The following is a 16,090-nucleotide window of genomic DNA, read 5'->3' on the forward strand; positions in this document are numbered from 1 at the left end:
TGTCATGTTTGACTAATAAAAATAATTCTTATTCCAAAATTCCAAATAGATCCTGTTCAAATAGGGAACAATTATGAAAACAATTATAAAAATCACCAAAAGTTAAAATCTTTGCCATACTGGCAGCAACAGTGTGGCAGTGTACTTATGTATGTCGAGATGGAAAAGGGGAAGAAAGGTGATTTAAGTAACTGAACATAGACCAATCCATCTAGCACCAACAACAAAGCTGAGTTTCAGAAACTGCTGATCCCCTTGGAGTTTCCTGCACAGCCATCTGAAAATAACTGAAAATATCCCGAGTTCAGAGAAATGCATAAACTGAAAGGAAGGCAACAGTAATTCAAATAATTACTTGTTACAACCAAGGTATGCAGAAGAGCATCTCTGAACTCAAAACACATTGAACCTTGAAGAAGATGGGCTACAGCAGCAGGCGACTACATCAGGTGACAGGAAACTGAGGCTCACCAAAATAAAACAATATAAGATGGTAATAATACTGGTATGGCATGCTGAGACTCAATTTGTTCTGTGACAGGGGATATTCTATTACCACTTTGGGACGAACTAAGCATTTAAACACCCACACCCTGCCTCTGGCCATGTCCATCCCTGTGTGACAGAAGTTTACCCATCTTCTAATGGATGGTTAACCACAAAGCTCAAAACATCCAAGACAGGTTTCTTGAACACAACACAAACAAATTGTCATATTTGTCTAATATTGAACTAATAATTGCAACTGAAGCGAGCAGCAATATCTACCAGCACAACACATTTTTTCCACATGGCAGCAACTTTTCTGGTCCCTTATAAGCAGTATCAGTGAGTCTTACAGTTATACTGCTATATGAATTTGTTATAAACTAGATGGAAATAAGCGATTTGATAAAAGTGCCTTCATTGTGAAGCCTGCCCAACTAATTGCTGCCATGGTAACCAGCTTGTATGGAAGCTAGATCTTTGGTAGTTAAGCTAATGTGACCAGGTATCCAAGTAGCAAAGTGTTCATGTGCTGGTAAGGTTTTTAGCTTGTTAGTTTTATATAGCTACTACACCACTGAAACACTTTTATAAGCTCTGTTAGAAATTGTCTTTATTGCACAAAGTTGAATTTAATTTAACTAACGCTAACTGAAAAAAATGTAAAGCTGGCCATTAGCTTGCACGTTTTTACCTTGCATTAGCTTTTTTCCCCCCTCCATTTTAGTATGTTTAAACATTTATGTAAAGTTACAATAATGCTTGCATGTGTGTCTGTATTTAAAAAAAAACAAAACCATTTTGTAAACGACAGTTAAGTTCTCATAACTTATTAGCTTTAATTATTCGCATTTAAGTTAACCGTTAGCTAAGCCTGAGTCTGTTTTTATTCATTTTCAAGCTAATGTGGCCTTAATCATACCTCCATCTATATTTACATTAACAGCAAAATGTCATTCTCCTTAAATGTGTGATGTCCTGGTCTTGCCTGCAAGGCCAAAACAAATATGCCTCATATGAAGCATTTCTGGTTCAGTCATGTTAAAAAAAAGGACTTGATGCAAAAACTAAGTTAACTAGTTAGTTAACTAACAAACCCTTACTATAGCCATAGCAAGTAATAGGGCAAGTAGCAGCCAGGTGCTTCAAATGTAAATGATTAACTTACCTTAAGCAAGTACCAGCACCTCTGTAAAAGCAGGAGTTTAGGCATTTTACTGGGCTGAAGCATTCAGGTGTGTGTTGACACAATGCATATCATCCCAGGAGTGGATATCCCAGCATATTCAAGTTCAGATTGTGCAGTGCTTAGTGAAACTGCAAAAACCCGAGTGCTACATCTCAATCTCTGCAAGCTTCGATTAGCATATTAAATGTTAAAGTTCATGACAGTATAGTTATGAAAATAATGAACAGGTAGGCCTTCTTTGGAGTCGTTACCAAGAGAAAGCCTCTTCTGTAAAAGTGTCAGCATGGCTTAGCTTTATTACATCTGAAAAAACAATGATACTTCTTTGAAAAAGACAAGACCAAAGTGAAGATGCTTAGACATAATGCACAGTGACATGCTGCGTTGGGCAAAAGCCAAGCACAGCACGTCAGCACAAACATCTCATGCTCACTGTCAAGCACGGTGGTGGAGGGGTGGTAAACTTGTTTTGCAGTGGACAATGAACTACTCTAAATACCAGTATTTTAGTCTTATGTGAAGCCATCTGTCCAACAACTAAAACCTGTTTGAAATCAGGTCAAGCAATAGGACAATAATCTACAGCAGCAAATCTACAAAAGAATGACTAAAAAAGAAAGTAATCAAGGTGCTACAAAGGTCCAGACCTCATCCCAAATTTAAATGCTTTGACAGAACATTTAAAGAACTGCAGATAAGTGTATCCCAGCAAACCTCAATGAACTGAAGCAAAACTATGAAGATGAGGGGGCCAAAATCCCGGCACAATATTCTAAAAGACTGATAAAGTCACATGGGAAACAATTACTTGTGTTTATTACTGCTTAAGGTGGGTTTAGTTTTTTACAAGACTGAAAACTTTCTTTTTCACATGACTGTAGTGGCCTAGATAAATTAAGTAGATCATGGTTTTTCATGGCACAAAATTGTCTTTTGGGAGGAAACCACAAATAAGCACAACTTGTCCACATATATTTTTGTTACTTTACCTAATAGAAACCTGTGCATTTGCACAGTTCTTTCTTGCCAAAAATGTATTTATGCTTGAGTAAATGAAGTCTACTTGAAATCTAGTTGAAATCTAAATTACTTTCAACACCATTCACTTCAAAAATTTGTATTGTGGCTTTAACACTATTTTATATGAATTTTGACAAAAACATATGTTGATCACAGCAGGGTAAGGAATACGCCAACTCAATGGATGTCATAGAGGAAAACATGTGAGTGATGCTTAATGAACACACACACAACCGGTTGGACTTACTGTGCAGCATATGACCTTTTTCTGTGATGTGCATGTGCAGGTCACCAAAGGAGATGCTTGAGAAAATAGCAGAGTTGGAATACAGTCAGAGTCTGCTGAGAGATCAAAATGCTGACATGAGGAAATTGCTCGATGGTGCAGATGATGACATGGCAGCACTGGGTTTGGAGAATAAGTCCCTCAGAAAACAAGTTGAAACGTAAGTTAAGACAGATTACTGTCACGAGTTGATTGTGGAAGGGTCACTTCCGTTTCGTCTCGCTGCCATTCGGTGGCATTCAGTTGCAAGTGTCACGTGTTTCCATATTTTGGCTTCCAGTAAAACATTGTGGTTTATGTTTGTTTGGGAAAAGTCTGAAAGAGAAAGATTGTTATCTTTGGCCCTGAGGACAACAGCAGTGTTTCTAAGGCTACATTTACACTGCAGGCGAAAGCGCATCAAATCCGACTTTTTTGACCCTATGCGACCCATATCCGATCATGGTATGACAGTGTGAACAGCACAGATCCGATATTTTCAAATCTGATCTAGGTCACTTTTGTATGTGGCACTGAATCTGATACATATTTGATGTTTTAGAAAGCGACTGCTGTTTGAATGGTCATGTCGCATTAAATCCGTCTTTTACGTCACTGACACAAGACAGACGCCAATTATCAGCGCCGGAGAAGACATCGTAAACGCTTCCTGGCCATCCAGTGTAGATGTTAGTGAAACTGTTGGGAAGACAACGTTGGAGAAACGTGAACATTTTATTTGTACTGTATAATCTGCAGATTCTGACAGAAATCTGCAACTATCCTTTGAAGCACCTCTCCTCTCTAAAACAGCAATAAGGATAATTATTAGGCCATATGTAAATAACAATATAAATTTATAACTTATAGCAAAATTGGGAAACGTAAAGTCCGAAACAAGTCTTTATATTAAGGACCATCAGTCAAACAATACTGTTTGGTCTGGGTCTAAACAGAGCGCGTTGTGTGTGACATCTTCTTTTGCGCATGCGGGCCGCTTTGAGGGCCGTGAACGGTTCACACTAGAGCGCGTTTGCTGTCACATTTTATTTGTAGTGTGAATAACCAGACAAAAAAATCAGATTTGATCAAAAAATCGGAATTGAGCATTAAGACCTGCAGTGTGAACGTAGCCTAATTCTTGCTTGGAATTTAATGAAACAATCCAGTACTTTATCAGGTTGAGTTTTTAATATTTTACTAATTTCAGATTAAACTTGCTGTTTTATTGTTGCCTGTGAAATACTTTGCATCTGGCTGTTAGATCTCTCCCTCCATGATTTTTTTTTTAATAAATCAAAGATACAATCTTTTTTTGTTTGTTTTTTAATTTAAACCTATTATAAGTCAGTTGTTATTACTGGATAATTGTGCATTGTTTTTTTTATGGTGATTTTATTTATTAGGTTCTGTTTTTTTTTTTAGCAATGTGGTCAGAAGCTTAAAACTGTCGCTGTGTGTCTCCAGCATGGAGAAAGTTTTCCAAGACTTGCAACAGACTGAAGCGGAGCCTTGCATAGCTCTGGCAGATGACTTCGAGGCACATAGACGGAATGAAGAAAAGATCCGTGAATTGGTTCGTAAGAAGTGTTTGAAATATAGCAGAGGAATTATCTAATCCCCAGCTGAATTTGTAAGTTTGCTCACTTACAGTGAAATAAACAGTGTCTAGTTTTTATGGTAGTTTCATTTTAATGGAGAGATGTGAGCCAATGTGGTACATAGATTACAGTCAATCAATAACAGACTTGTTATATGAGTAAAGCAGTCCTATCCTCAGAATCAATTTCTTTAATTCCGACACCCGCAAGGTTCCCCTGTTCAAGCAAGCACATGTACAGGCCCATCTTAAGTTTGCCATGGAACAGCTAAATGATTCAGAGAAGGTTTGGGAGAAAGTGATGTGATCAGGTGAAAGCAAAATCGAGCTCTTTGGCATGAACTTGACATGCCGCGTTTGGAAGAAGAGAGATGATGACCCAATGAGCGCTATCTCCACAGTCAGGTACAGAGGTGGAATTGTTATGCTTTTTCTGCTAACAATACGAGAAGTCCCTAAAGTCATGGAAGAAAACCCCCTTCCATGGATGGGTTTTCAACCAACGACCCAAAACAACAATGTGAAGCATGTTAAGGAGTAGCCTATCAGTCCTATAGAAAATCTGTGAAGGAAGCTGAAGCTTTGATTTCCCAAGCAGCAGCCAAGAAACCTAAAGGATTTAGAAAGTTCATGTAAAGAGCAGTGGGCCAGAATCCCTCCTGACATGTGTGCAAACCTGGTGGTAACTACAAGAAACATCTTCAACAGTTTCTCCACCAAGTGCTAAGTCATGTTTTATTATTTCATTCAATGGCACAGAAATCAATTTACTACTTTTATGTAATGTGTTTTTTTCTGAATAGTTGATTGTCTGTCTCTCTCCATTAAAAAGAAACAACCATACAAATTGGAGACTTGTGATTTTTTTTGCCAGTGAGCAAACTTACAAATCCAGCCGTGGATCAAATCATTATTTCCCCCAGTGATATTTAAGCTTCATAAAATGTAGATGTAATGTTGCACTGATTGCTGGTTTCTCTCAGTGAGTTCACTTCAGATGAACCTTCATGTTTTTGTATAGGAGAAGGAATCCACCGTGATGAAGGAAAAATATGAGAAACTAACTGCAGAGGTAGATATGCATTACTTTTCACATTCAGTAACAACTTTAAACACTCATATTTTATAGCACTAGCTTCAGTGTGCAGTGATACATGCTTATTTATCTTGGATGAATTTTGCTTTTGGGTTTCAGTTTTGACATCTTAAGTTTTGCAGAAACTTGGAAAGCAGTGTCTAAATATAAATATAATTGATTTTTTTTTCAGCTCAAAAGCCTCCAGCAAGAGATAGACCAGGACAAGCTCACACTGAGCAACCTCAAGTTTGAAATTCAGGACTTGAAGGTAACGTTATCAATTCCACCATGGTTATAGCCACCTCGATGTCACACATTAGCAGTGTTGGGACTAACGCGTTATTAAGTAACGCGTTACAGTAACTACGTTATTATTGTGGTAACGAGCACGGTAACTAGTTATTATGCCAAAATCAGGAACGCGTTACTCGTTACTGGGATTTAGATAGGCTCGTTATTCGTTACTTCGTGTGGTGGCTATGGCGGAGCGTCGACAGATTCAGTAACATTAGCAAGTGGTGGAGGCCAGCAGGTGGATGAGAGAGGCAAGAGGAGAGACCCGAAGCGGCCGCTGGTCCGAGAGTATCAGGTGAACTGAACTTCAGGTAAGAAGTTATAACCTGCAGTGTATCTGGGTCAGATATAAACCAAGTTTAGTTGGAGTTTATTTTCGTTGTGCTGACTTTTTCGTACTGCGTGCTAGCTAGCATGACGGGGTTTCTATACAGCTGGGTGGGAGCTATGTTACTGATGTTGAACTTTATTTTGTTCATATGGTTAATTATTAGAGTTGCCAACCGTTCCCTAAAAACGGAATCGTCTCGTATTCAGAGAAATTATTACGCGTTTCGTATTTAGGTGAAAAGGAACAGTTTGTCCCGGACTTCAGCTACAATGAAAAAGACACAAAGCTGGAGTTATTCTGTGTCTTTGCTGCACAGCTGCCTCTTCTTCTCTCATTCTCTCCCCTCCCTCTCCTGTTGCTACTTTAATCATGAAACTGATCAATGATCAGCTGATCGGCTTTTCCCTCTTGTTTATTTATCGTCCACTTTGGGCCAGAAAGAGGAAACCACCGGATGTCGCGTTAAACAACAGCAGCACGTTTGATCAGCTGTTGTTAGAATTTATTTAATATTACTTTCTAGTATCAGCTGATGTTTGCTGGAGCCACAGCTGTAAAGCTGCTGGTCATGATATCGGTTTGTATATCTGGTGAGTGGGAAACATGAAGATGAAACCAGGAGATGTCCTTACTGAATCATCAGAGCTGAACAGGTGATGGAGAAACAGGTTTACCTTTTAGGTGACATGAATGAGTTGAAGGGAAGTTATGAACTGTTTCTGAGAGACAAATAACACCAGGATCCTTTTTTTACTTAGCTGACAGCTGGTAACTGTGCAGGGGCGGGTCTAGCAAAGTGTTGCCAGGGGGCCAGGTAGGGCATTAACAGGGAAAGGGGGGCACAAAGAAATACTTTCTTATTCTCATTTCAAATGTTCAAATGCTCAAACACAGTGGTGTTTCTGAGTAGCTTATTTGCTTAGCAATTTAATTAACAACTTTTAAATACATTCTTCTTTCATAGTATAATCTTCACGTGCTTCATCCGAAGCACACTTTCTGTGTACTCACTACCTAATTTATAGCCAAAGTATTCACTCACTGTCTCTGTACTGTTTCGCTAGCTTAGCTCATAGCCGACTCGTTAGCACCATGGCTACTTCACCTGTCCCTCCTGCACTTTCTTGCTCATTGTGTCAGATGTTTAGTTACTCCTCGGCCTCCTTTAGCAGTAATGATATCTGTAACAAATGTAGCATATTTGCAGCTCTGGAGGCCAGGATTACTGAATTGGAGACTCGGCTTCGCACCCTTCATTCACCCGTAGCTAGCCAGGCCCCTGTAGCTGGTGCAGCCGAAGATAGCGTAGGCCCCGCTAGCTGTTCCCCGGCAGACCCCAAGCAGCTGGGGAAAGAGGGCGGCTGGGTCATGGTGAGGAGGAAGCATAGTCCTAAACAGAAGCCCCAGGTACACCACCAACCCGTTCATGTGTCTAACCGTTTTTCCCCACTCGGTGACACACCCGCCGGGGGTCAAACTCTGGTAATTGGTGATTCTGTTCTCAGACATGTGAAGCTAGAGACACCGGCAACCATAGTCAATTGTCTTCCAGGGGCCAGAGCAGGCGACATTGAAGGAAATTTAAAACTGCTGGCTAAGGGTAAACGTAAATTCAGTAAAATCATAATTCACGTCGGCAGTAATGACACCCGGTTACGCCAATCGGAGGTCACTAAAATCAATATTGAATCGATGTGCAACTTTGCTAAAACAATGTCGGACTCTGTAGTTTTCTCTGGTCCCCTCCCCAATCAGACCAGGAGTGACATGTTTAGCCGCATGTTCTCCTTAAATTGCTGGCTGTCTGAGTGGTGTCCCAGAAACGATGTGGGCTTCATAGATAATTGGCAAACCTTCTGGAGGAAACCTGGTCTTGTTAGGAGAGACGGCATCCATCCCACTTTGGATGGAGCAGCTCTCATTTCTAGAAATATGGACAAATTTATTAAACCCCCCAAAATATGACTATCCAGAGTTGGGACCAGGAAGCAGAGTTGCAGTCTTACACGCCTCTCTGCAGCTTCTCTCCTCCTGCTACCCCCCCAAAAACCCATCTCCATAGAGACTGTGTCAGCTTCCAAAAAGACAAAAAACAAACTAAAAACCAGCAACAAACAACTTAAACATAAACAATCAAAAAGAAAGAACAATACAGTATCCACATCTGAACCAAAGAGTAAAACAGTGAAATGTGGATTATTAAATATTAGGTCTCTCTCCTCCAAGTCTCTGTTAGTACATGACTTAATAATTGATCAACAAATTGATTTACTCTGCCTTACAGAAACCTGGTTGCAGCAGGATGATTATGTTAGTTTAAATGAATCAACACCCCCGAGTCATTCTAACTACCAGAAACCTCGAAGCACAGGCCGAGGGGGCGGTGTGGCAGCAATTTTTCACACCAGCCTATTAATTAATGAAAGACCAAGACAGACTTTTAATTCATTTGAAAGCCTGATGCTTAACATTGTCCACCCCAGCTGTGAAACTCAGAAACCAGTCTTACTTGTTATCATCTATCGTCCACCTGGGCCTTACACAGAGTTTCTGTCTGATTTCTCAGACTTTATATCTAATTTAGTTCTGAGCTCAAATAAAATAATTATTGTGGGTGATTTTAACATCCATGTAGATGCTAAAAATGACAGCCTCAACATGGCATTTAGTCTGTTATTAGACTCAATTGGCTTCTCTCAAAATGTAAAAGAACCCACCCACCACTTTAATCACACTCTAGATCTTGTTTTAACATATGGCATAGAAACTGAACATTTAACAGTGTTTCCTGAAAACCCTCTCCTGTCTGATCATTTCCTGATAACATTTACATTTACAATAATTGATTACACAGCGGTGGAGAGTAGATTTTATCAAAGTAGATGTCTTTCTGAAAGCGCTGTAACTAAGTTTAAGAATATAATCCACCCACTGTTATCATCTTCAATGCCCTGTACCAACACAGAGCAGAGCAGCTATCTGAACGCTACCCCAACAGAGGTTGATTATCTTGTTAATAATTTCACCTTCTCACTACGTACGACTCTGGATACTGTAGCTCCAGTGAAAACTAAGGTCTCTAATCAGAAGTACCTGACTCCGTGGTATAATTCTCAAACACGTACCCTAAAGCAGATGACTCGTAATCTGGAGAGGAAATGGCGTGTCACAAATTTAGAGGATCATCATTTAGCCTGGAGAAATAGTTTGCTGCTTTATAAGAAAGCCCTCCGCAAAGCCAGAACATCTTACTATTCATCACTGATTGAAGAAAATAAGAACAACCCCAGGTTTCTCTTCAGCACTGTAGCCAGGCTGACAAAGAGTCAGAGCTCTGTTGAGCCAACCATCCCTTTAACGTTAACTAGTAATGACTTCATGAACTTCTTCACAAATAAAATTTTTATCATTAGAGAAAAAATTACCAGTAATCATCCCACAGATGTAATATTATCTACAGCTACTCTTAGTACCATTGATGTTAAGTTAGACTCTTTTTCTCTAATTGATCTTTCTGAGTTAACTTCAATAATTACTTCCTCCAAACCATCAACGTGTGTTTTAGACCCCATTCCTACAAAACTGCTCAAAGAAGTCCTGCCATTGATTAATTCTTCGATCTTAAATATGATCAACCTATCTCTAATGGTCGGCTATGTACCACAGGCCTTCAAGCTGGCTGTGGTTAAACCTTTACTCAAAAAGCCATCTCTAGACCCAGCAGTCTTAGCTAATTATAGGCCAATCTCCAACCTTCCTTTCATATCAAAAATCCTTGAAAGAGTAGTTGTCAAACAGCTAACAGATCATCTGCAGAGGAATGGTTTATTTGAAGAGTTTCAGTCAGGTTTCAGAGCTCATCACAGCACAGAAACAGCTTTAGTGAAGGTTACAAATGATCTTCTTATGGCCTCTGACAGTGGACTCATCTCTGTGCTTGTCCTGCTAGACCTCAGTGCAGCGTTCGATACTGTCGACCATAATATCCTATTAGAGCGATTAGAACATGCTGTAGGTATTACAGGTACTGCACTGCAGTGGTTTGTATCATATCTATCTAATAGACTCCAATTTGTGCATGTAAATGGAGAGTCCTCTTCACACACTGAGGTTAATTATGGAGTTCCACAGGGTTCAGTGCTAGGACCAATTCTGTTTACATTATACATGCTTCCCTTAGGCAGCATCATTAGAAGACATAGCATACATTTTCACTGCTATGCAGATGACACCCAGCTCTATCTGTCCATGAAGCCAGATAACACACACCAATTAGTTAAACTGCAGGAATGTCTTAAAGACATAAAGACCTGGATGGCCGCTAACTTTCTGCTTCTTAATTCAGATAAAACTGAGGTTATTGTACTCGGCCCTGAAAATCTTAGAAATATGGTATCTAACCAGATTCATACTCTGGATGGCATTACCTTGGCCTCCAGTAACGCTGTGAGGAACCTTGGAGTCATTTTTGACCAGGACATGTCCTTCAACGCACATATTAAACAAATATGTAAGACTGCTTTCTTCCATTTGCGCAACATCTCTAAAATTAGAAATATCCTGTCTCAGAGTGACGCTGAAAAACTAGTTCATGCATTTATTACTTCCAGGCTGGACTACTGTAATTCATTATTATTAGGATGTCCAAAAAACTCACTGAAAAGCCTTCAGCTAATCCAAAATGCTGCAGCAAGAGTACTGACAGGGACTAGAAGGAGAGAGCATATTTCTCCTGTTTTGGCTTCCCTTCATTGGCTTCCTGTTAAATCCAGAATTGAATTCAAAATCCTGCTCCTCACATACAAGGTCTTAAATAATCAGGCCCCATCTTATCTTAATGACCTTGTAGTACCATATCACCCTATTAGAGCACTTCGCTCTCGCTCTGCAGGCCTACTTGTTGTTCCTAGAGTATTTAAAAGTAGAATGGGAGGCAGAGCCTTCAGTTTTCAGGCCCCTCTTCTGTGGAACCAGCTTCCAGTTTGGATTCGGGAGACAGAAACTATCTCTACTTTCAAGATTAGGCTTAAAACTTTCCTTTTTGCTAAAGCATATAGTTAGGGCTGGACCAGGTGACCCTGAATCCTCCCTTAGTTATGCTGCAATAGACGTAGGCTGCCGGGGGATTCCCAAGATGCATTGAGTTTTTCCTTTCCAGTCACCTTTCTCACTCACTATGTATTAATAGACCTCTCTGCATTGAATCATATCTGTTATTAACCTCTGTCTCTCTTCCACAGCATGTCTTTTATCCTGTCTTCCTTCTCTCACCCCAACCGGTCGCAGCAGATGGCCGCCCCTCCCTGAGCCTGGTTCTGCCGGAGGTTTCTTCCTGTTAAAAGGGAGTTTTTCCTTCCCACTGTCGCCAAAGTGCTTGCTCATAGGGGGTCATATGATTGTTGGGTTTTTCTCTGTATCTATGAAGCGCCTTGAGGCGACTTTTGTTGTGATTTGGCGCTATATAAATAAAATTGAATTGAATTGAATTGAAATGTCTAGCTTTTAATAAATAATTATCTGAGTCTTACAACAAACGATTGATAGATTGATACATATATACCATCAAGACAGTGTACATCACTGTCACAACAGTGTTTGTTTTCATTCAAAGGCTTTATGATTTTTACTACAATGGTGGGCCGGTCTCTAGTCAAAATGCCCGGGCTGATTTTTTGTCCCAGTCCAGCCCTGTATGCAGCTCATCTGCAGTCTGGTGTTACCTACATCTTGCTATTCGGAAGGCAGAATTTCTGAGTTCTGAGTACAATCAAAAGCACCACGACTGCAGTTTTTGTGTTGGATGTAAAAAGCGCACATGACGCTGTATAACGTAGGCTAGAATCATGGCGGCAGTCAACGACGGTCCAGGCGTGGGATTTCTCTCGTGGAAATATACACATTATTTTTTCCTTTGGTAGGTGGCACAGTGCACTTGTGGCAAGTAAGCAAGCTAGAAGACTGGCACTCTCGCTGGGTATCCAGTTAGCAACACATTAACAAGAGAAGTCTGAGTAAAACCAAAGTTACTTTCCCTAGTAACTTACCCAACACTGCACATTAGTAAAGTTATGAAGCCTCCAACTGAGTGTTTTTCATTGCCTTATTATAGTTTTGAAACTGAATGTGGCAAACAAGGAGTGTATCTGACTGCAAAAACAAGGACAGCCCATTCTTATGTGATTGACAAGTTATTTAAAAACAAGAATACTGTGCATAATCCTCTTTTTTGGCTCTAATAATGTCCATAATCTACAAAATGAATGTTTTATTCAGAATGACCTGAAATTAATGAGCTCATAAAGATCCCAGGAGGGTGTCATATCATAGATCAAGGAAGCTGAGTGCTACAGTCTTTTATACAACCAGAAGACTTTAAAAAATAATGCAGATGTAAAGAACGTCCACATTGGTTTCACTTGACAAACCTGAATGACATGAATATATAATATTTTGATAATCTTCTTTTCTTCTGTATTTTGTGTGGTTTTTTAGTTTCAAAGGGAAGAGGACCAGTCAAAACTGGAGCACAAGGATGAGGCTATTCATCAGGCAAGTGTAAGATCAGCATCGATGTCAATACAAAGCAGTGACTGACCAACAGTTTTAGATTTTCTCACAAACATTAACAGTAAAGATTGTCACAGTTCTCTGTTGTTTATTATTTTACCATTTCTTTATAGATAGACTTGCAGTTGAATCAATTAAATGAAACTGTGGAAGAGTGCTTCAACAATATAAAGGTAAGAATGTTTTTATCCATTGATATCTAATCAAACATTAAACCAAAAATAGTATAATTTATGCAATGTATTCATATGATGCAACTCTTTATCACATGGATTTCAAACTGTGTCAGTGATTGGCAGACTATTGACAAGAGAGACATTTCCTTTGTGTGATGATGTGTGAGCTTGCATTGGAGCTGTTGGGATCTGCAAATGCACAGTTGTATGTAAAAGTCCTGGTACTCTTTGGGCCTTAATTGACTTGTTGACAGGTCAAAAAGTGCCATAGTTGAAAAGACTGTCAGGGCATCAAAGGGAAGGCTTTTAAAAAGATCAAAGTACCTCCAACTTTCAGTTGTCTGACAAGTCACTGAGAAACGACAGTTAAAAGGAACTCTGAAAGTCAAGACAATATCTGCAAGGCTTAGAAAACTTTGAGCTAAAACTGCACCCCTGTTGTGCAAGAAAGGAAAACAAGTCATGAATCCAAAAGAGCTGCTGGAAATTTTAACTGACAGAGGAGAGTTGGTGCACTATTTCACTGTGCAGTTCAGATGTGCAAACACAGCCTGCATGGAAGAGTCCTCCAAAGGAATCCTTACTTGCAGTCACTTCACGAAAACATCTGGATAAGTCAGAGATGCAGAGAGATAAAAAGTCTAGCCAGAATCATCAAGTATATGTTTGGAAGAAAGAAAAAGCAGGTCTATAAGAAGACTGTGTGAACTGTTGAGTATTGATGTAAAGCAGACATCAGCTTTCATCACAGAATACTTTATTAAATGAAGTTATGTGGTTACAGTTGCTTTCAATACAATAAGAACAGTAACAGACTGAACTAAATTGCTTAATATAAGAAATAGCTCTAATACATACAAATAGCTCAATAATAAATATCCAGAATATTTCAGGGATTATTATGTGATGCATTATGTGATTGATTGGAGTTGTAAGCTGACGCTTTTGGAGGAGCTCTCACAGTTTTATGACTTAAACATCACTGAAAGTCAGCGGGGAGATCTTAAACATGCTGTGTGCCTGCAAGCCGAGCGCGCAGTTAGTAGTTGTGGGTCACAATTACTGTTTGATTAAAAAAAAACTCATCTTAAAGTCTGTTTGGTGGAGGGATTGTCTTTTAGTGCTTACTGCTTCATCTTCATTGTGAGAGTCAGAGATTCCTGAAATGTGATACTGCATTTGGAATCAGTCCATAGGCGATGCTCACAAAGAGTCCCCACTTGCCAACCTTGAAACCTCAGAATTAGGGAGACATTCAAAAGGGCTGTTGGGGGGTATCCAACAGCCCTATTGGCTGGCCAGAAACAGCGGGGGTATCCAAATTGAGAGGCTGCATCCTCCTCAGTACCTGGCCTTCGTAATCTAAGTGGGCCGGGTCCTCCGAAAGCCGGGTAGGCCAAAAGTGAGCGACTGTGAAATTGGACAGTCTAGCCTTCAGAATTACGTCACGAACTCTCTCAGTGGAGTGAAATTCTGCCGCCTGCTCCTTGCTATCTAAAATATAAACTTGACGCTGCCGTAAATTCTTGACCATCTCACACTTCTGTTTAATCAGTTTTCTGTTTGACGTTTATTCAGCTGTGTGAAAACCCCGGAGGAACCCTCCCGATGGATTAACAAAGTTAAATTGAATCTAATCCAATCTAATAAATTTAATCTCAGCCAAACCAATTTACTCACGAACAAATAAAACACTGAAAAAAGTCAAACAATAGCAGTTTTAAGTTATCAAAGTGACTTATATATCATGTTTAATCTGAGTAGTGAAAGACCGCGGGGGTTGAAAACGATGTGCCGGGAGTTCGCTGTTCTCCTCGGCTCAGATATTTGAAGTTTACACAGCTAAATTCTCGCCTGAAAATATGTTAAAAGTTTATTTTGTGACCCAGAAAGAGTAATAGGAGTAATATTAAAACTAAGTAGCTGCCGCCACTGTTGGAAACTGGAATTGGCTGGGCCGCGCTATGAATTCTGCGATATATGGTTTTTCAATTTTGTTGTCCGGGTGGAAAATCAGGAGAAATTCAGGAGAATGGTGGCTCCGGGAGATTTTTGGGAGGGGCACTGACATTCGGGATTCTACAGGAAAAATCGGGAAGGTTGGCATGTATGCCCTTGTAACATTTGCACAATTCTGGCTTATAAACTTTTAAGGTGTTTTACTGTCTGGCCCTGTGTCTGTGCTACAGGACCTCAGGCAGACAACGCAGGAGCTGAGTAAGCAGTTGGAGGACAGACGAGATGAGGCCACATTGTAATCCTCACTCACAGATCCTCTTGCTTTAAAAGATTATACAGTATAGTGGGAGAGCTCATAATGTACTGCGTCACTCTGTTTTTAGTGACCTGATGAGAGAGAAGGAACGAGTGCCCAACCGCCCTCTGTCCTTTGCAGAGGAAATTAAACTGCTGGCCTCAACAGCTGAAGTGAATACCGGCATGACAGACTCCACAAATCTTGGAAATATAGATGTCTGTATGAAGTTCAATAAAACAAATACAAACTAGAGAAACTGAGTTAGAAATATTACATTAATGATGCCTGCTACAGTGTCTGCAGGAGGAAGCTAAGACTGAGGAGCTGCTGAAACCTCATCTTCCCGCAGTTAAGCTTCAGTCTAAAAGGTACTCAGATAAAATTTTGTACGTGATGGAGGCATCGTGTTTCATTTTCTCGCTCATTATTCTCCCTCTTGCTTCTCAATCGTGTAAAGATGCCCAGGTACCTTGGAGAAAGCCATCTGGAGAGTGGGTTTCTTTATGGTGTGCATCTTCATTCTCATGATTATAGCCTTTGTGGCTTCAGGATGCTTTGCAGGAACATCTGACTTCTCTTCCATCACCACTTTGTGGACTAGCGCCCACCTGATGTTACAGCCCTACTGGAGTGTACAATATGGGGCCTTGCCTCCCATTTGAGCTTAACTCTCCCTCTGGTCTACTCTTGTATTTCAGGGTTTTTTTGTAAACATGAGTTCAGAAAACAAACAAATAAAACTTCTCATGATGCATTAAGCTGCTTCAGCCTCAGGGTCTTGCATGAGCTTGCTGATTGTCTATTGCACTGTTATGACATACAGAAAC

General features: G+C 40.0%; 1 protein-coding gene across 2 annotated transcripts; it reads left to right on the forward strand.

The window, feature by feature from the left end:
• The first annotated feature begins 63 nt into the window (after window positions 1-63).
• Window positions 64-16,021, forward strand: LOC146392491 (uncharacterized). 2 transcript variants are annotated; one of them, XM_084948631.1, is made up of 12 exons: window positions 64-1,021; window positions 2,852-2,898; window positions 2,983-3,141; window positions 4,386-4,536; window positions 5,582-5,632; window positions 5,829-5,906; window positions 12,756-12,818; window positions 12,944-13,003; window positions 15,196-15,260; window positions 15,349-15,478; window positions 15,558-15,631; window positions 15,721-16,021. In XM_084948631.1, exons 2-12 carry the CDS (start codon window positions 2,876-2,878, stop codon window positions 15,923-15,925), a joined length of 1,059 nt encoding a protein of 352 aa, XP_084804757.1. In that variant the 5' UTR covers window positions 64-1,021; window positions 2,852-2,875; the 3' UTR covers window positions 15,926-16,021. The 2 variants fall into 2 exon arrangements, with proteins under 2 accessions (XP_084804757.1, XP_084804766.1); XM_084948640.1 differs by having other exon boundaries at window positions 4,428-4,536.
• The last annotated feature ends 69 nt before the right edge of the window (window positions 16,022-16,090 follow it).

The sequence above is a fragment of the Perissodus microlepis genome, chromosome 2, assembly GCF_051167445.1.
Source record: "Perissodus microlepis isolate ML-2025 ecotype Zambia chromosome 2, ASM5116744v1, whole genome shotgun sequence".
Taxonomy (NCBI): domain Eukaryota; kingdom Metazoa; phylum Chordata; class Actinopteri; order Cichliformes; family Cichlidae; genus Perissodus; species Perissodus microlepis.